The following is a 20,482-nucleotide window of genomic DNA, read 5'->3' as shown; positions in this document are numbered from 1 at the left end:
GGCTTTTATTTTAGTAAGAACTAGTGTTTTAACAGTCAATACATATGAAAAGGAAGCGATATGCCAGCTGTGTTCAAATAATTTTCAGTGCTCCAATCCAACACATCAGCAATGGAAATATCTACCACATTGTATTTTTGTAGAATTTTTGCAAAAAAAATACAAAATTGCCTGCATACCTTCCATGTTTTAGCTGTTCCATGTACATACCATCCAGTTTCCATGAAAGAAAGACATATGAAAATAACTGATCCAGACTGTAGCCTCATCACCTCTGGACTACACAAAATCATAAAGAAATACTTTATAACAGATATACCTACTATCAAATTTAAAGACTGGCATGATCCCATCCTGCCTCAGGCCAACGTTACCATGGCTCATTAGGTTTGCTACATAAAATACAGCTTCATAACGAAGAGATGATACTCGCAACTGCCACAGGGATGAGGGAAAAAAAAGTATTTCATGTAAGAACAGTAACTCTGGTATCTGGAAAGGAATGAAGCAGAGTTTGGGGATATTCCCACTGTACATCGACATAGAGCAAGTTACGAAAGAGTGCTTAACTTAGAAATTCAGAATTTATTTACAAATTTTCACTAAAAAATGGAAACAAAAACTCTCCTCCTGAATATACTCTACTCTGCAAAACACTGCAATTGAAGACCATTAATTTACACATTTTACAGATTTATCTTTGCATATAACAGCGTATACTTTAGTCATCAAGACATCGAAAGAAGAGATGAAAAACTACGCTGCTTGAAAATAATGAAACTGCCAGGTTTCCTTTGACCTTCCCTCTTTAAAGATAAGCTGAAATACTCCCAGCAGAGGAACAGATGTAAGAATTCTTAACTTTTCTAAAAAGGTTCATGAGGATCAGACTTCTTCAGTTCAGACCCGCTACATAGCATCGGACCTAACTCAACAGTCGTAACTGAGACAAACTCCATACTAAAGCAATACTCTCTGTGACAGAACTGCAGGATCATACCCAGTTTCAAAGTTGTTAACAATGCAAGATGGAGGGCAGGGGAAGAAGCAGCAGTAATTGAAGCTGCAAATTTGCTGGGTTTTTAACAAATTACATTTAAAAAGGGCACAGTATTTCACTCCCACACTTCCCCAAAAGCTCAGATAACAAATGGTTCTCCACTTCCAACACACTAATCACCACACAGAAGTTTAACACACATCTTAAAAAGTATAATTCTTGACAGAACAGTAACAAATGCTAATCACCAATTATCACCTGCTACTCTAAATTAACAGAGTTGCCCAGCTTCAGATACAGGTTTTTTAGATTTTGCATAGCAATTGCATCTATTTTTAACTTCACCATCATCAGGAAACATTATAGGTTTGAACAGGCTGTGAAACACCACGAGAAAAATACTGGTCTCGATCAAACCAGGAAAATTCAACTTCCAATATGAACTGAATCAGGACTTTACCCAACTAGTTTTATCTCTCTCAGCATCACAACTGTGCTTCAATAATTTATAACATGTTTTCAGAGCCCAATTCATATTCTCTTAAATAGTACTGCGGTAGTAATTGAAGTAAGAAAAACAACAAGTGCTTTTTAATTTAAAAATAAATTGGGAAGCGTACTGAAGGAAATTCATCCCTGAGTAACGAGACATTTAAAAACCGCATCCTATCGACAATCATCGCAATATGTTATGACGTGTACTCTAACAGTCAATGCTATTACAGGCAGCAACAGAAATTCTCATAGTCCAATATATTTGCAGTGTCGTTGCATTGATCCCATTATCTTGTTTAATTAAACTGCAAGTGAATATTAGGAAATAGGATAAATAGAAATAGTGTCTTTATTATTTTAAGTTGAATGTCAAACTGACAGCTAAACCATGCTGGATCCCAGGAAACTCAGAGCAGTGATGGTTAGCAACTTGCTTCTTTGGATGTCCAAAAGATTATCACCACGTATCCTCAACCAAACAACAGGAGCAGAACGATTGTAATGGAGTTCACTGCTATTAGAGGCACTGCAGAGAAAGAAGAAGAACTGTGAAAATCTTCTTTTCCACATCATAAAGTAACAGAACTTCACATTAGCTTGGGAGACTACCTTTTAAGGACAAAAATCAATTTTAAAAATACACTTAATTTTCCTATGCAAAGTCAGGATGCACAGAAGGAGCCAGGAACAAAGCCTAGGATACTAAAAATTAGTAGGAAGCAACAGCTTAAGCATTTTTCTACAACCCATCATGTTTTAGCTTTTACCCACACAACCCTTTCTCCAAATGAAACCAAACCATCTCAAAGGTGGTTTCTCCATGCTTGGCCTTACTGTGGTTTTATCAGTTTTCACTCTGTGGTGGGCAAGACAGGTAAGATTTTTTTCCTTTCTTTTTATTATCACCTACAAAAGGAATTACTGGTGTGCTTTACAGTGCAAAAAATATCAGTAACTTACAAATTAAGAGTCTATTTTTTCCCCCCATCCTTTGTAAACCTGGCTTACCTTTTAAGAATCCCAGGAATTAACACTTCCCTCACCAGGTACTTCACGTAAAATTGGATTTAGCCAAGGTGAAGCTAACTGCGCACTCTGATCCCCAAGCTTCCCCCCAGCTCCCACACTCCAAGGAAAGACAAGACACCGCAGCGGCACCACAAGCCAGAGGCAGAGTCAGGGAACGTTTTACACTTTATCAGCATTAGGACACCTCAGCTGTGACCTGCACCCTCCTATACAGAGTCCACGCATGAAGGAAGGAGAGACTGGAAATGCCAAGCAGAAATAGCTGTTTGGTAAAAAAGTCAAAATACTGCTGTTACTTTGTTAAAGCACAGAAACAAAACTTTACAGACAGTAATATTTAAATAACAAGATTGCCAGCGTACCTCTCATAACGGTTCGTACAGCTCGAATAAGGTTCGTTAGCTGCGCTTTAATTCCTGGTTCCTCTCCAAATCCTCCAATCCCCTGATCGCTTCCCCAGCCAACTGTGTCACATAAAACCAGCCAGACATGTTAGACAAAAAAACCCCAAAACAAACAACCCAAACCATGCAACAAATGTTGTCAGCAATATTAACGAGCAATCTATCTTGAATCTGGTTACGTTTATACTAACACTGAAAGACAAAGCACAAACCAATTAGCTTTATTTCACCATCACATGTTAACATACTAAAACCTGTTAAACGTTTCAACAAACCCAAGAGTAACAACAGATCCCTGTTTCTGTGAAGGAAACCCTTACCTTTTTAATACACCTTAATACAGTTCCCTGCACGCCAGGGAAACAAATTAGTTTATTTCGGCTCCAAAAAAATACCTGCCAAAATAAAACCAAACCACAATCTGCTCACAGTCCTTTGCCAGAAGATAAAACAGCAAAATAATTGTTGGGTGTGAAGTGATGCTTCAGCACCAAGAATCGAGCTACCTGGCAGAGAATGGTTTGCACAAGTGCCAAATTGGGATGATGATTAAAAAAAGACAACTTGGGAACTTTTCAGAGGGCAATCGAAGGTTTACAAAGCCCTTTGAGAGGGAAGCCCTTCCCCACCCGCTGCGGGGAGGCAGAGCATGTGGTCCCAGGGATGGGCCCAGGGATTTGAGACCCGCAGGTCACAGCCGTCACCTGTCTAGGGGGGAGGGGGCAGAGATGCAAGCGGCTCTTGATGCTCAAACCTGCCTGCGCGTTTCTTTTCTCCAGACGCAACTCTGAAATGGTTATTTTTTCCCCTTTCTTGTCTCCTTTGCTCTGTTGGGCACCAAGGTGGGGGCAGCAGGCAAGTCCTCTCCCACACCAGCCTTGCTGAATTCCCACTTGGATGCACTTGGAGTTACTCCCAAGTCTCCTGAGTCACCCGGGGCTGACAAGTGGCTTGACCCATTCTGTCAGTCCCCACATCTCCCTTTCCCTCGAGCTGCTGCTCATCAGGAAAGCAGAAGAAAACCCCAAACCCACACTGAGCAGATCCCTCACAGTGGATTCTACCAGGGAACGGGAGAACGGGGTAACTACCTGTGCTCCTGCCAAAAATCCTAGCGCAGTCCGCCTTGGAGAAAACAGGATTCTCCAGACAGGGAAACCGGGAAACCTTGGTTCATAGGTGATATTTCTGGGGGGTGGTCTGTGGACTCTTTGTGTCGGTGGCTTTTCTGTGTTTTGTTTTAAGGCCAAGGCTGCCCAACCTCAGGGATCTTTCTTTGGCCCCGCAGAAATACCGGCGCGAACGTGTGAAGACAGAGAAGCGCTACCTCATCACAAAAATAAGGCACAGCGAAATGAAAGAAACCATCTCAGCCATCACAGCACAGCAGGGAGCGGCACAGACAGAGATGAAATTGTAGGAATGTAAAAAAAAAAAACAAAAGAAAATTCTGGAGCAGGGCGAGGAGGAAAGCGAGAGGCAAAGCAGTGACAGGAGTGACATCAACCACAGCAGCCGAAATTCACCTTCAAGACCGACATCCTCCCCCCCCACCCCCGCAACCCCCGGCACCAGCACCGGCAAGGAACGGCCGCGGGGGGTGGGGGGGGATCCCACGGAGCCCGGCGGGTCGCGGTGAGCCTCCGGCACCCCCGGGCTCAGAGGGAGGCGGCCGGGCCCCGCCAGCGCCGGGAGGCCCCGCCAGGCCGGGCTGCGCGTGGCAGCGGGGGCCCACGGCGCGCACGGCGGCGGCAGGGCCTTCCCCGGGCCGCCCGCCCCGCTCCCCGCAGCCGGCCGGGCGGTGGCCGCTCACCGTGTCGGAGGAAGCGCTCTTCGTGCAGCACGGCCACGGCGTTGACGACGAGGAGCGCGGCCTGCAGCAGCGAGTACAGCGTGAACGCCATGGCCAGCCGCGCTGCGCCGCCGCGCCGGGAGCCGGCGCCCGAAGGGGACGTGGCGGGGGGCGGGGCTGAGCGGAGGGGCGCGGTTTGGCGCAGGGGGCGGGGCTTGGCGCAGGGGGCGGGCCCCCGGCGCTAGGTCCCCGCCCCGCGGTGGGGTCAGGCGTGGGCGCGCACGGCAGCGGGTGGTACCGTGGGCAGCCTGACGTGCCGCTTCGGTGGCGTTCGGCCTCGGTCCGGGCTGAAGCGGGGAGGAAGGCGCGGCCTCAGCTTTCCCCAGCCGTCACTTTAATGGTGTGACCCGCAAAAAGTGGGAGCTGGTGGGGGAAGGCCAGCGCGGCGTGGGGCAGCGGGGCAGCCCTCCGCCACCACGGGTTGATAAGGTAGTGTTAACAGAAGTCAAAAACATAAACCACTTTGTATGAAAAAATACGGGTTTAGTATTTAATTTTATGGGAAATGTCAGCTTTTTAATATTTAATTTTATGGAAAATATCCACTTTTTATATGGAAAATATCTGCTTTTTTTATATTTAACTATGGAAAATACCTGCTTTTTATGTTTAATTTCACGGAAAGTATCTGCTTTTTTATATTTGATTTTATGGAAAATATCTGCATTTTTATATTTAATAGCTGCTTTTCATATTTAATTTTATAGACAATACCTGCTTTTTTATATTTAATTTTATGAAAAATATCTGCTTTTTTAATATTTATTTAATTTGATGGGAAATATCCGCTTTCTTATATTTATGGACAATATCTGGGGTTTAATATTTAATTTTATGGACAATATCTGGGATTTTTTTTACCCTGTATTTTTTCAGTATGTATTGATTTACATTTTTGTTCTAGCAGGAAATCAGCTTGGATCCCAATTGTTGTTTATCCAAACCATAATGACTGCGGAAGTCAAGATTTGCAGCAGAATCCAAAAGAAAACAATTATATTTTATATTGGATTGATCAGGGCCTCTGGCTGCTTCTGCAGTCAAATAACAAAAATAATAATAACTGGAGCTCAGGGATACTGTATAGTTATTGATGCATAAATACACATTTTTTTTCCCTTGCAACTTTCAGTCCGATTGGCTGAAGGGGATGATTTGCATAACCACTCTGATTTTATTTCTCAGTAATCATACAATATGCAAACCCCTTCACTCCGGATGGTTGATAGCTTTTATTACTCAATCAGGGTACAATGATTTGCATAATCACTGTGCTTTGATGGTTATTAGACTCATCCGCCTTGATAGAAATGACAACTTTGTGCTTAATGTGGTGGACTGGCGAGACCCCATCTTGATTCTTTGCCCTGCCTCAGCCTTCTGATATGATGCGGGCAAATTATTCAGGGTTTATCGATACTCTATCTTCATGCTTGAGCTCTGGGTTAAGATCCACTCACCAGCAAGCATGACATGAGCTGATACATCAGCAACTAATTAAGCATTGGGACCGTAAGACTAATAGATGCTTGGACACCATGTGAATTAGCCGTAAAGAAGCCCACGTCGGGTGCTGCTTGTTGTCTTGCCTTGCCAAAACACCTGGCTTTAGTATAGTCAACGACGTAGTATTTTGCATCTAAATAAATGTTACTATTAAATAATGTCACATTTTAACTGGAAGCAAGAGAAAGCACCCCACCATCACAGCCATAGCATATTTTGTTACTAACTTACGCCCCAAATTACTACAATTGAACAAGGGAGATAGAACAGAGAACAGAAATCAAACATATTTGTCTGAGTTTTGTCATCTGATCAGAACTATTTGTCATTTCAGTCTTGAGAAGGAATACAGCCTCAACTCAAGGAAGCGAGCAAAACATCTAGTGCAATTTCCAGGGAGACCAATGCCATTGAACATACACTGAAGTATTTTCTTACATGAAAGCTCAAAATATTTCCACATGTTGGCTCTGATTCTGCAAACATGCATGTGATCGCCTTCGTGTATGCCAGCAGTTAATGTGAATACACAGGTGTACTGGCACCTGTGAACAGACACTTGCAAGCTCAAGAATTCCAACACGTTTATTTTTTGAAGATTTTTAAGTATTTTTAAAATTTGGTGTAACTACAAACCTCCTAAAAGCTATCAGTTTAACATTTTAAAATGGAGCCATTTCTAGTTACCCAGGGGTGCCAAAAGTTCACAAAAAGCTTTTTTTAATCACTCAAACCATCTTTTTCCGTGTGTTTATAAATAATAAAAAAGGCTGATCTTGATTTTTACCAAACTCCATACGCACAGGGGAAGTCAATATTGGGCTGAAAAGATTTCATCCCAAAGGTCATTACTATTTTTCAAGAAGTTGTGATTGCTGGCATATAATGGGCTCACAAATGGAACTGCCTCTTGTTCTCAGACATAACTTAGGGCATTATGGCAGTAATTCTATAATTAAATACAGATAAATATGAGGGGTCACTAACAGACTTGTCTAATAACCACCAGGATCAAGTAGCATTTCCTGGGCTACCTCCTTACGGTATCCAACCTATAAATAAATACTGACCTCAGTGAAGAGCTAATGTTTAGGATTATGGCACTGAAAAAAAATGAGGTTTTTAAAATAAGTATACAAGTTATGGCTTAGTATTTTTACCCATAATTAAGATGTATTTCCAAAGAGCAGCTGCTATCAAGCTTACATAAACTTGATGTGATTTTCCCCTTTGTAAAATCCATCATGGCAACTCAACAACCACATGAGTCTTCTCTCTGAATCATCGTGTTAGGTGGTTGAAGGGAAAACCAGACAAAGTTGCTTGCTTTAGAAGGAAAGCTTTTTTCTTTTTTTTTTTTTTTTCATTAAGGTGTTACGTTTCAATGCAGTAAATTCCTGTGGTGTCATCTGCAGAGTGCAGTCCATCACCATAAAGGAGAGTTTTAAACCACCTTACAGATATCAAAGGATTAAACTTCAGGCTGGTGAAGTATTGTGAAGACCTTGGTACTTTTTATTCTCAGTTTATTGTTCAATAGTGTCAAGCAGAGCACAGCTCCTTGGGTCTAACTATGCTCTACAGTTAACAGGACTTGGGCTTGTTCCACCAGGGTTTTGGGATTACGTTAGTTTATTCCTGATGAGCAAATTAAAGGAAGTCTTCCCATTACTTCAGTTCTTCGCCTCACTTGCTACAGTCTTCTGAGTCTACTTTCTGAACTAGCTTTAACTTCCTCTTTAGGTATATTTCCTACCCAGACATACCCATACCAGTATTTTTGAGACACAGGGAAGGCTGGAAATCAGCCCAACCATCCCCAAGCTGAAAGCGAAGAAAGGATTTTGTTGGTGGCAGCTCTTTTACCCTGATTTGGCTCCTCTAATTGCCACTGAAAAGACTTTAATGGGAACATGGCGTCAATCTCTCTGTTTTCGGTGCTTCATGCCAAGCGGTTGCTAATGCATGTGTGCGTCCAGGTGAGCTTTTCCAGTGGGCCCAGTCATACCTCATGAGCTGAAGACGAGCAGACTTTTAAATATTCACCCTTGGAGCCCAGAAGGAAGCTTGCGACATCGTCGTTGTACCGTAACGGGGCTCAGGGCTCTGAAGGGACACAAAGCGTTGCACTGTGTGTAACAGGGTACTGCATCAAGGAGTGGAATCCTTACACCTGCCTACCACGTACCAAGCTCTGCCATCCCTAACTCCATTGGCTGAAGAACCCTGCGTATGTGAAAAATTTAGGTTCTGTGACTCAGTTCGGTGCTATAAATAAATCCCACAGCTACATTTCACAGTTAAACTACAGCCTTTGTCATCCTTTACTCGTCACACCCATTGCGCTGTCAAACAGTTGCAAAGGTTAACGATGCATCATCCTACAGCGTAACATGTCTCTTGCCACACAAATTGAGTATTCAATGGATTTTAACATCCAGTTGTTTGTTTTAACCACCAAAGCTGGGAATGCAGTAAGATTTTGTACATCTGTGAGAACATGTATCTGGTTCTTATCCTTCACCGGCTAGGCACAGAAAAGATCTTTGTGACTCTGAACGTGCCGCACGATTATCATCTCTGCCCTTACTTATTTGGAAAGGGAATAGCTGTCCTGTTCAAAATCACAGCCTGCTGGCTTTCCTGAGACTTGTACCTTGAGAGGACATTGATATGGCTTCATACACAAAAGCACTGCCTGGGGATTGAAGAGCAAAGGAAAAACAAATACAAAATTCTGAATTTACACCTAAATTTATTGATGCCATTTCCTATGTTTATCATACTTGGCTCTGCAATGGCCTTTAAATGTCAGCTGCTGTTCACCTTGGTATTATCAACAGTACAGTATTACATTATGTTACAGTATTTTGCACTACGATTATTGGCATCTTCACCCTGGTCACCGTTCGCATTGTGTCCAAGCTGGAATACACCAGTCCAGAACCAAAGCCTGTTACACTCAGTACCTTATAGATATTTTTCAGAGATGACTGGTGTAGGGATTTTCCAGTCCATGTCTCAGCTGGAAGACAGTGGATATCAAAGCAGGCCAATATGGGGGGCGAGGCAGCAAGAAAATAATAGACTTTGTCAGAGAATTGGAAGTCTCTGCTTAGCCCTGCCTTACTGCTGACAGACGGTCAGGATTTGCAGGTGTTGAGGCTGCAGCGAGTCTTAAGGAGGGATTTAGAGGAGGATGAGGAAACAGCTCCATGAATTTTGAAAGGGGGTGGATTTTGTCTGTGTGCAGCGAGCGGCATGAAGAGAGAGCAGGGGTATTAGGGAGAGCGAAGAGAAGGGGTGCCTGAGGCTGGTGTTACGGGCAGTGGACAGGCAGGAGCAGCTCACTAAATACAGACATGGGAAGAGGGAGACCAAAGTGGCACAGGCTCTTACAGGCAATGAGTTGGGTGTTTGCCACCACAGACACGCAAGCACGTGCTTCCATCAGACTGTAGGAAATGGTGTCAGCAGTGATATTTTGAATGGGAATATGGCCTAATGTCAAAGGGTCCTGCTGTGGCTGAGCCTCTGCCAGGGATGGCTGACACATCCCCTCAGCTTCAGAATCAGTTCTGGTTTCCATCTCTGCTAACAGAAAAATTACCCAAACTGCCCTTTGGGCACAAATACAGAGGTGGTGTCATGGTGACCGAAGTCCAACTGCCTCTGCAGCACCGCACACAGATTGCCACTCAGGTCTATGAAATGCCTGCGTGGATCTGTGCAGGAGAGCCTCATCCTTCTGTGCCTACCCTAAGTTGTAGAGGAATGAAGCTGGGTAAATTAACATTGATAATATACAGCTGTGGGCTGGCTTCAGGGGTGGGGGGGTTGGCCAATGTAGTAAGGTACAGCTGTGGCTGGTTCTGTTAAGAGGTTGGGCAGCCAAGGAAGAGAGAGCAGCCGAGGAAGAGAGAGGAGGAAGAAGCAGAGGAGAGACAGAGCACACACACCCTGGATGAGGAGAGACTAGGAGAAGGCAGCAGAGGGACTGTCGTGAAGAGTATGCTGGTATGTGATCGTGAAAGACCTTGCTGCAGCTGGCTAGTTTGGAGAGTGCTGTGACACCAAGTCTCTGTTTTGACAAGCACCACATACAGGAGCTTACACAACCATGTTGGTGCCACAGTGTGTCCTGCTGGGGCCAGACTCTCCACCAACAGCTTCCCCTGTGAATGGCTGGCCCCATCTGAGCTGCGAAGAGGAGGAAATCCATCGGCTGTAGCCTTCCTTTTCATATATCTGGCAGACCTTAGGTCTCCCGTTTGAAAACATGAGTCCTGAGAGCACTACTTCCACCGAGGTTAGCTAAGGCACAGCCACTGATGCCAACGACCCTTCCGACCTGCTGGCAACTCTGAAGTGCCTTAGTGCTCCTGCAGGGACTTCCAGTGCTCTGCAACGTGTGAGCACAAAGGCAAAGCGGACCGTGCCAGACCCCTTATGGAGGATTGCCCGCTAGAAAAAGGGCTTTTCTCCTGCTTCTTTTGATTTTTTCCATCCACTTATATGGAAAATATGCAGGAGGTAGGCCAAGAAAGTTGGTAAAATAAATAGATTATGTATCTTGCAGGTCTTGCAGGGTTCCCAGCAGCAGTTAGCAAAGGGCATGAAGTTGGACCAGGCTGGCCAGACCCAGGGAGCACACCTATCTCTCTCCCTGCCAGACCTCAGACTAACCTGTTCCCTGTAACTGCCACCTGAACAGGGACAACAGCCAGGCTCGTTCCTCAGCAAGCTGGTGTCATGCCAGAGACAGAGGTCATCGGTGCTGGGAAAGTTGCAGCACTCAGTTTAAAGATTAATAGACGGTATCTTCCTTCGGGCTGTAAAAGTGGGCAGATTAAAAAAAAATCACAGACCTGGTGACTGAAGAGACTGCGATCTGTCGCATAGCCACAGAGTTGTACAGCTAGTAGGAAACCCTGCGCGAAAGGTTAGGTCTCAGCATAACCTGTGGGATTCACGTCTGAGTCAGAGGGATTGAGAAACCTTTGTAAAAATTACCAGAAATTGCCCTCCCCCTTTTTTTTTCCCCCATGACTCATCCCACAGAAAGAGATAAATGGATAGATGTAAGTCTCTATAAGAAATTTTTAACGCAACATTTCACAGAGATAAGGTATGTATATCTACGCTTTTTCTCCACTTTCATTAAAAAAAAAAATCTATTTTCCTGTGTTTTCTAATACTGGTGTGGTTCGAGTCTACAGTCGAAAGCTATGGTGGAGAAAATGAAAACACCTCATGTTGCCCATCAGCTCGCAGCACACCCCCAGGTCCTTCATCCACTTCTCCCTCCAGAAGAAAGCCACAGATGGAAGCAGCTGTGGGCCACCACTGCTCTGGCGCTGAGATTGAGCCAGCAAAGGAGAACAACAATAACTCTAAAATGAAACTGTCTCTTCAGAGATGGCAGGCTCTGGGGATAACAGTTCAGTTGTCAGAAACGTAACACACACACACCGGGCCAGTCAAATCCACTGTTGAAATCTTATCAGAGCTATTGCTCGTCACCATAGTGTTTTCAACCACCTCAGGTGGACTGAGATCTTTGGAGGAGTAATTAGATATGCAGCGCCTGGCACAACAGAAATGGAGCAAAACGAATCATTAGGTGTCAGATAAGCATAAAGAGCTGTTTGTATTTTGAACACAATCCAATTAATAATGGGATATAACTAATGGCAGTACAGAACCAATAGCTGGGATAAAGCTGATTTAATTAATTATAGAGGTGACCTGTTCCCCTCCCCCTAATCTTCCACCCTTCAGCATAAAACAAGTCTTATGACCCCATGGCCCTCCTCCATTTGGCTAGATGCATTCAAACTAAAGCTGAACAAAATTTTTGTTTGAAGAGATTTCTCAAAACATTGTCTGCTTTCTCATTATAGAAATAAACATCCGAAGGGACGTGCCTCTTCTTATGACTTCAGGTTGTTCTTGAAAAAAATGAAATGTTTGTCAGTAGTGAGAAATTAGAGGCTTGGGTCTCTTAATTTTCCTCAATAAAATTTCAATACATATATACACGTGACAAATCTGAGGATGGGGAGAAGCATGTGGACCAGCTATAAAACAAACCAAAATGCTACTGCCCTAAATTGATATTACCCACACACCCAGCCCGGCAATCCTCCAGCCACCGTTATCACACCTTGCTGTGGGCTGATGGGGAAGGAGGCTGGGAGGACCCCAAGAAGCACTTGGGTTTGGCAGGCTCTTCCCATGGGCTCCGTGACCACACTCGGCTCCTGCAGGAATTCATCACTGCACACACTTCCTTGGCAACCCCGGCTCCTCCCCTGCTGCCCGAACACTCACCTCCAGAGAACGCTTATTGCTACGCTGATGGCAACCAACAGCAAGAGGCTTCCACTGAGAGACACCATGATAATATTGTAAGTAGATGGTGACAAACCTTGAAGAGAGTACAGAAATCACTGGTGAGTTTTCCAACAAATGGCTTTATGAAACACAACCTTTTGTGAAACGACCTCAGGTTGTTACAGGTTGCAAATACTGATGGGCCTCCTGCTGCAAGCCATGGATGGAAGGGGATAGCCAGCTCCGTGTCATAACGGTATTCCTGGGAATGACTTCTTCAAAAACCTCACAGCTCAGTTAATTAACTCATGGGTCTTGATCTATCAAAGTACAAAGCAGAACTGCAACTGAAACCCAACCCTATGGACCTCAGGGTGGAAAAGTCTGCCCTGCACTGTCAGACCACAAAGTTACTCCACATATTATCCACCTGTTCACAGGCGGGTAGCAGGATCCTGAATCTTACTGCCTCTCCAGCCAGCACCCCCCATCCACTTCCACCTTTTTTTCAATCTGCTTCCACCCTTTTTTGCCCTTGGTTTTAATTCCAAACTTAAAGGAGTGAAATTTGTCTAACATCCCCTACCTACCCCTGCCTTCACGTCCCCCACTCCTCCCTTCTGCTGCAACAGCTCCTGGTACTCCCACCATTCTTCCCACTCTAAAACACCAACAGGAACAGGTGTAACAAGGCTGAGTGAGTCATTCCTTTTTTGAGCTCATTCAACACTCCGTACCTGCCAACCTTACATCCTTGGTAACTTGCCTGGTGCCTCTCGGCGGTGTCATGACACAAATGAACATTGCAAAACTGATATAAAATGCTAATGAAAACAAACAAACAGGAGAGTAAAACACCTTCTTCCTCGGAAACCACCGTGTTGTGGAAACCCTCGTCAGCAGCAGTGACCATCCTGAAGAAGAAAGCCAACATTCAGATGGCAGTCTAATGTTCAAAACCAGCACACTTATATTATATCCATTTATGATGTCTGAGCATTTCACTGTCTCTAATGTGAATTATCTTTACAACTTCCTCGTGAGACAGATTCTGCTAACACCACTTTGCAGACTGGAAATCAAAGCAAGACGGGTTAAGGGACAGATCCAAAAGGCAGAGTTCAATCTGACATCAAACACCTGGATGTTTCTCTTAAGGCAGTAGGCTTCCCCAGTGTCTTGAGTTTGACTTCGTGTTTGTCCATGGCATCTAATCTTGGCACGGACAAGCACGTGGGCATCACGCTTCAGCACATCTAGCACACACTTTTATCTAATCCCAGCCAATCTGCCCCAGGACACAGATGGGAGACTTTAGCAGAAAAGGTAACCAAGCCCAGGTTTCTTGAGTGGAGGTTTTACCTTTTCTTTTATTGCCTCCAGAAGTGGAGTGCTTAACTCCTGTAAAAAATCTCAGCCATCACATAAGAAAGTAACTAGGAGTGATCAACAACTGGATGGAAAAATAATGGGGGCCCAAAATACAATTTCTTGCTTTGTGACAAATAACATTACCTTACCACAGCAATACTGCCTGTCACCAAAACCCTCACCCAAGCACCAAGTTTCTCAAAATGATAAGCAGAGCTTTCTTCAGAGCAAGCATGTAAGGCAGAGGAGCATCATTAACCTAATGTCAAGACAGGGAAACTGAAGGTAACAATTTGTCTTACATCAGTCAGAGAGTCTGTGGCATGGCTGGGAATTTCTAGGAGATCTCCTGCCTCTTGGTTTTATGATCATATTCCTCTTTTAGAGGCTTAAAACTATGACATGCCTTATTACGGGAAGGTGTGATGGATAAAAAGCAAGTGCTTGAGTTAAATTCAGGTGCCACCTTGTACTAATACAGCCATACACAGACACACACAAGCACCCATGTATTTCCAGCTTGCACGTGTGCTACGCAAATTTGCAATCATTATTTCATTTGATTCTAGCTCTTTTTCCAGCATAGAAATAAAAAGCAGAGTCACAGGATGCATTCTGATGACATCCAGTTAATAAATGCAGGAATAAACTGTCCGCCAATATGTTCTTTGGTATGAAACAGCTTGTATCTGAAGTCTTCGATGTTGCACCTTAAATTCCACTCTTGGCATCAATAAGCTTAACTTCAAAGGGAATTATTATGAAAAATCAGTGTAGCCACAGGCTGCATAAGAAAAAAGTGAGGGAGTGAAGAAAATTCAAAACTATAAGAAAAAAGCCAAGCAAAATCCATACTCACATTTATACAATGACACCAGCTTTGAAACGCTGCTCAGACTGAAGTACTGTATATGACATAGAATCACAGAACCACGGAATGGTTTGGGTGGGAAGGGACCTTCAAAGTCCCTCCAGCCCAGCCCCCTGCCATGGGCAGGGACACCTTCAGCTGGATCAGGTTGCTCAGAGCCCGTCCAGCCTGGCCTTGGATGTTCCCAGAGATGGGCCATCGGGCACCTCTCTGGGCCGCCTGTGCCAGTGTCTCACCACCCTCATCCTCAACAATTTCTTCCTTTCTGTCTAGTCTGAATCTCCCCTCTTTGAGTTGAAAACCATTTCCCCTCCTATGGACCTGAACCAGAGGGATCTGCAGCTTCTTTTATAAAGCTTGGACAGTAAAATGAGGCAGGATAATTGTGTAGCAAAGCAGAGTGTCCAGGCTTTGCCTCTCACCCATTAGTGCCTGTGAATAACCTGAAATGATGGCCCAGAAGCTGTTTCAGGGTCTTGTGAAATTTCCACTGATGCAAGGACAGCTGGAGCCCAACAGAAGGACACAGGCATCTTGGAGTGAGTCCAGAGGAGGCCATGGAGATGATCAGGGGCTGGAGGACCTTTGCTGAGGGCAGGCTGGGAGAGCTGGGGTGGCTCAGCCTGGAGAAGAGGAGGCTCCGGGGAGACCTTACAGCACCTTCCAGTGCCTAAAGGGGCCGACAGGGAAGCTGGAGAGGGGCTCTGTACCAGGGCCTGTAGCGAGGGGACAAGGGGGAAAGGCTTTGCACTGAGAGAGGGGAGATCTAGATCAGCTGTAAGGAAGAAATTGTTCCCTGTGAGGGTGGTGAGGCGCCGGCAGAGGCTGCCCGGGGCAGCTGTGGGTGCCCCGTCCCCGGCAGTGCCCGCGGCCAGGCTGGGGCTGGGACCCACCTGGGCTGGGGGGAGGTGGCCCTGCCCGGGGCAGGGGGTGGACTAGATGGTCTTTAAGGTCCCCTCCAACCCAAACCATTCTGTGATTCTGTTACTGCAAATGGAAGATCATTTGCTTATGACAGAGTCCTCCAGCCCCAAACGATACAACCTCCTTTTGTCACATCAGTAAGATGTCCTAAGGAGCACCTCAGTGTCACCCTTCAGCTTGAAAAAAGTTAAGAAAATAAACCATGGTCATTTAAATCTAGAGCAGAATAAGATTACAGATTTCTGGATTACCTTGTGGCTGCTGGAGACGCTTGCATCAGTGCCATGCTGCTGACCTTGCTGCAAAGTAAAGGTGGTCCGAAGGGTTTCAGACTTAATTGCTCACTTCATTTGCCTCTGTTGATTGCTTTCTTCTCTCCAAGGTTTTTATTAGGGCAGAACAATCTCTTCTGTTTATGGCCAGTCAATAAAGTGTGGAGGTGGATCAAAGAGAGGTTTACTCACCATCCTTTTGTTAAGCAATTCCTTTCACAATCTTTCTGGTGGAGCAGGAGACACAGCTGGACTCCACCTAGAAGCCTGCCAGGGTTTTCTCTGGGCACTGGACCAATTCTGGCACACTACAACTGCATTAACTCCTCCAGCAAAACCACCCTTGCAGTTTGCATTCAGAAGTCCCTGTGGAAAGACGCCGTGTCCCAAGCATGGTGCCTCTGGGTCTCCTCCAGCAGCCTGGTGGTGCGGGTGCTCTCCAGGCAAGAGAACCCCTCAGCTGAGATGGCTCCCGGCCAAGGGGCGATGACAGGACCTCAGTAAGTCTGAGACCTGTCCTTGCTTTTTGGGTGTCAGGCAGACCAAAATGGCTCTTTGCACAAAAGGAATGAGGCAGGCATGTAAGGAGCTGCCGCTGAGCTGTGAATTGGTGATGGCCCGTTCAAAGCTGGGTTTCAAACATTCTTCATTTTGGTGTTTCTTGCAGCATGGTGTAACTGTTCTTCGCTGCACCGTGGGCAGCAGGATACCATCAGTCTCGTCCGGCAGCACCCACCACCTCATCTGTTAGGGGAGTCACACCTCCGCAGACCTGGACCTTGGTTTGCTCTGCAAAAGCCGCTAGTCCTTACTGCCAGTCCGGGGCTGAGCTGGCAACTGCACCGAGTTATCTTGTGAAAAAATGTAATTACCTGTGCTTTGTGATCACAGAAGGAGTGGTGTTCTAGGGTGGGGACTCCTTTGCATTAATACCCTCACACAGAATACATTAATACACTCCAGACTGGCAGGTTATTTCAAAACTAACAACAGAGATTGACACATTTTTCTGTGCGCCTGGATAAATGGCTGAAAAATCATTTAAACGCCTCTTGCCTCACTGCTAGTACCAAACAGGACCAAAACACCTCTTCAAGTACCCCAGAGATTGTTTGGCAGGGTTTCAGATGTCCACAGTCCAAACCACACAGCACGTTTCGATAATGCCCACGGCTGTAAGTTTTTCTCTGTGGCATAAGAAAACAGCAAATGATCTCCCATTAAATAGATTTTACACTGAGGTCAACAGCAGAGAGCAGGCCTGCAGATGTATGCAGGTGTGTTCTTGGTTAAGCCCTACATCAATTATCCATTCTGTACCATCCATAGAGGAGGACATCCAGTATGTAGGTACCTTCTCTCCTCGCTCCAGGGCATCATTGGCCTTTTATTTGCCTTTGAGCCAGAGCAAGCATGATGTTAAAACCCATTTCCAAGTTGTATATGCCACAAAAGGCTTCCTGCGAAGGGAGGACTTTATATTCAGGCTGACACCAATGCTTTCCTTCTTTATCAAACAAACAGAAAACTCAACCTGAAACCTAAGGGGCTTTGTGAAACCCATTTGTGATTTGGAGTCTGATCCAAAGCTCACCAAAGTCAATGGGAGCCTCTTTAGTGACTCCTCTGGTATTTAGCCCGTGCCCTGAGGGGAAATGATGCTAAATACACAGCAGACCTCACTCCTGCAACCCACTGAACACCTACATGGTAATCTCCATCCCTTGTATGTACCAGTATGAAGACATGATGTTAGTGTCTGGGACACGTTCTTCTCTGCAGACTCCTCTTGTGAATGGAAATTCACTTTCATTGAACATTCAGAGACATTAAGGAAAAAGCAATGGGATGTTCTGGATATTCCTGAAGGGGATCTATAACATCTGATTTATTTTTTTTTCTTTTTTATCCCAGTATTTGCCTCACTCCGAACTGAGGTTTGTGGAGAAGCTTGAGATCACAGAGTGGGGAGCTGCGGTGGAGGAGGCAGCTCTTTCCTGCAGAACATTTTATCTCACGCAGATTGGGTGCAGTCCACCACTGCATACTGCCAGCACAGATAAAACCAACCCAGCAAGACCAGGACAACGAGCCAATTGTGGACGTGGCCGCAGAGAGACAAGCCACAGGGCGCAAGGATCCGAGCCATACACAGGACCTGAGCTTCTTACTGCAGCTGTAGGTTATTTACCTGCTCTGGGATTTATTAGCAAATACCTGGCTACTAGTTTGGAGATGAAGTATTTCACATCAGTGTATGTCCCAAGGGAAACCTTACTATAGTGCAAAAAAAGCCCTCTCAAAAATGTACTGAATAGTCCAAGCCAGCTGAATCAAATTGCATCAAAACACATTCAGAATCAGGATCATTGAATGGTTTGGGTTGGAAGGGACCTTAAAGATCATCTAGTTCCAACCGCCCTGCCATGGTCTTCTGGGCATAAACTCCATGGAAAAACCTCTCAGAGGAAAGAAAAGCTACACGAGACAAAAAGAAAACAGTGAGACGTCCTACAGGAGCTCTCCCAACAGTTTTGCTTAGTAGAGCAATTCTACTCTGAAATCCAGTGGGGTAAAAGCAGTTCTCCATGAGGGTCAGAGCAAATGCCAGGCTTTGTTTTTGTTAATTCCTTGTTGATACAGCCTAAAAAATACAGCTTTGCAGAGAATGTGCTCATTTTTGTACACTGCAAAATTTATACATAACTTTTGGCACAACTGCCTTCAAGCTTTACATTAAAATTACAGAAAAGGAAGAATTTTGAGGCAACCTGAACTTCAGTCCCTCACAGAAAAAACAAAGGAACGGTCAAGAGTTGATCAGTAGCACAAAAAGCACACAAAGAGAATTCATTTACTATCAGTTAGCAGGGCCTTATCCTGCTTGCAACACCCAGTTCAGACCAAACTTCCAAATCTTCGTTGTAACGCCTTTAATTGGCCTATTCATACAGAGATAACTTTTTTAATAATAATCAAGGTATTTATTCATCAGTATGATCAATCTCGAGAGCAGTAAATGCTCAGATATGCTGTCTGCTTCAGATAACTTGTTCACAATTCACTGGATTGCACCTGCCGTTTCAGAACAGGGGCAACAAAAGGTAAAAAAAGTCTTTGAGGGAGGTGGTTCTAAGGCACCTAAAAGTATGGTCCTGAGAGAAGGTCTGTTCCCGTGCTCTTAAGTAAGGGAAAGCACATAACTTTATGCTTTTGCTTGGTGTGCTTCTTCACCAGCGTAAATATCTGTGCTAAGAATCTCAGAAGCAAAGGAGGTTAAGACCTACCTCCTGGAGAAGCACCACCATGTCTGAAGGCCAGAGCTCAGTTTGTAGATGTTGTGGGCAATTTCTGGTAACCGAGCTCTGCGGGGGAAAAAATGAATGTCAATCGCTGACGAGCTTTTCAAATCTATTTATTGTTCGTTGAAGCACCCAGGAAAATTCAAGTCACAGCTCAGTGTGTAGCCTGTGCTGTGGTTTTTGCCATTCTCGGGGGATTTTGATGAAAGAAAGATTAAAACTAAAACCTGTAATACAGCTGTTACCTTTTGCCTCTCTTGTGGTAATAGCTGTAGAAGGGGCATTTGGTCAACTACACAGGTTTCTTAAAGGTGCTAACCAGCTGCGCGTCATGTGTAAGAAAAGCTGAATGTTCATTTTCCATGCTGACACGATGTTCACTTTCTGTTAAGGACAGCAACAATATGGGTTATCGTATGCCAGTAAATTAACCGTGGCTGGAACCGTTCCCACGTGGCACCGCAAGGCTGCACCCACCCCATGAAACCCTTACCTTTTGGCTCCGGGTGGCCACGTACAAACTGCCATCGGAACGGCTGCAGGTCTGGGTTGACCTGCTATCCATGCTGGGAACTGCTCCCCAGGACATCAGCGGCCTCAAACACCATCCTGCCAGGGCCACTGCAACGATTTAATTATACAGCCGAGTTCAAGTGGTTAGTATAGACACAGCCTTAGGCTATGCATACTGCACGTACAACCGCATCCACTACCGGGTAAGTATCCTTGTTTTCTTTTCTTTATGATGCCAGCTGGTGGAAGCGTTGAGGGCTGAGTCTGTAAAACACAAGTGTTTTATGGGGTCCTCATCACTGCAACGTGTACAAACTTTGGCAGAAGAGGAAAACAAACAAAAAGCATCCGGTGATAAGAAGCCGCCTTGGATGTTTACCGAATTAGGCTTGTGTAGGCGGTGGCTGCTCCGTTGTTTGTTTTCTAGGATCATGTTCTTGAGCTTTATCAGCGTGAAGGCTGATTTTTTAAATTCAAAACACTTCATTCATGCTTAATTCTGAGACATATGTTCCACCTTAATGTTTGCCGTTGTGGTCTGTAGATCAGTTACAAACCAGGCAAGCGGTGCTTCCATTTCCCGGCTGGGGGGTTCAGCGTAACTCAC

General features: G+C 45.0%; 1 protein-coding gene and 2 long non-coding RNA genes across 3 annotated transcripts; 2 read left to right on the top strand and 1 right to left on the bottom strand.

Moving 5' to 3' along the window:
- Positions 1-565: 565 nt before the first annotated feature.
- On the bottom strand, positions 566-4,900 carry IER3IP1 (immediate early response 3 interacting protein 1). The gene is made up of 3 exons (XM_055699627.1): positions 4,742-4,900; positions 2,887-2,988; positions 566-2,021 (listed from the first exon to the last, which is right to left on the bottom strand). Exons 1-3 carry the CDS (start codon positions 4,830-4,832, stop codon positions 1,966-1,968), a joined length of 249 nt encoding a protein of 82 aa, XP_055555602.1. The 5' UTR covers positions 4,833-4,900; the 3' UTR covers positions 566-1,965.
- A 109-nt stretch (positions 4,901-5,009) lies between these two features.
- Positions 5,010-8,591, top strand: LOC114015523 (uncharacterized). The gene is made up of 2 exons (XR_003559515.2): positions 5,010-5,209; positions 8,030-8,591. It is a non-coding gene; the product is annotated as an uncharacterized LOC114015523 (long non-coding RNA).
- A 521-nt stretch (positions 8,592-9,112) lies between these two features.
- LOC114015542 (uncharacterized) lies at positions 9,113-12,212 on the top strand. The gene is made up of 2 exons (XR_003559544.2): positions 9,113-10,070; positions 11,506-12,212. It is a non-coding gene; the product is annotated as an uncharacterized LOC114015542 (long non-coding RNA).
- Positions 12,213-20,482: the final 8,270 nt, after the last annotated feature.

This window comes from Falco cherrug, chromosome Z, assembly GCF_023634085.1.
Source record: "Falco cherrug isolate bFalChe1 chromosome Z, bFalChe1.pri, whole genome shotgun sequence".
In the NCBI taxonomy this organism is placed as follows: Eukaryota; Metazoa; Chordata; class Aves; order Falconiformes; family Falconidae; genus Falco; species Falco cherrug.
This window is presented reverse-complemented; position numbering and strand designations above follow the sequence as displayed.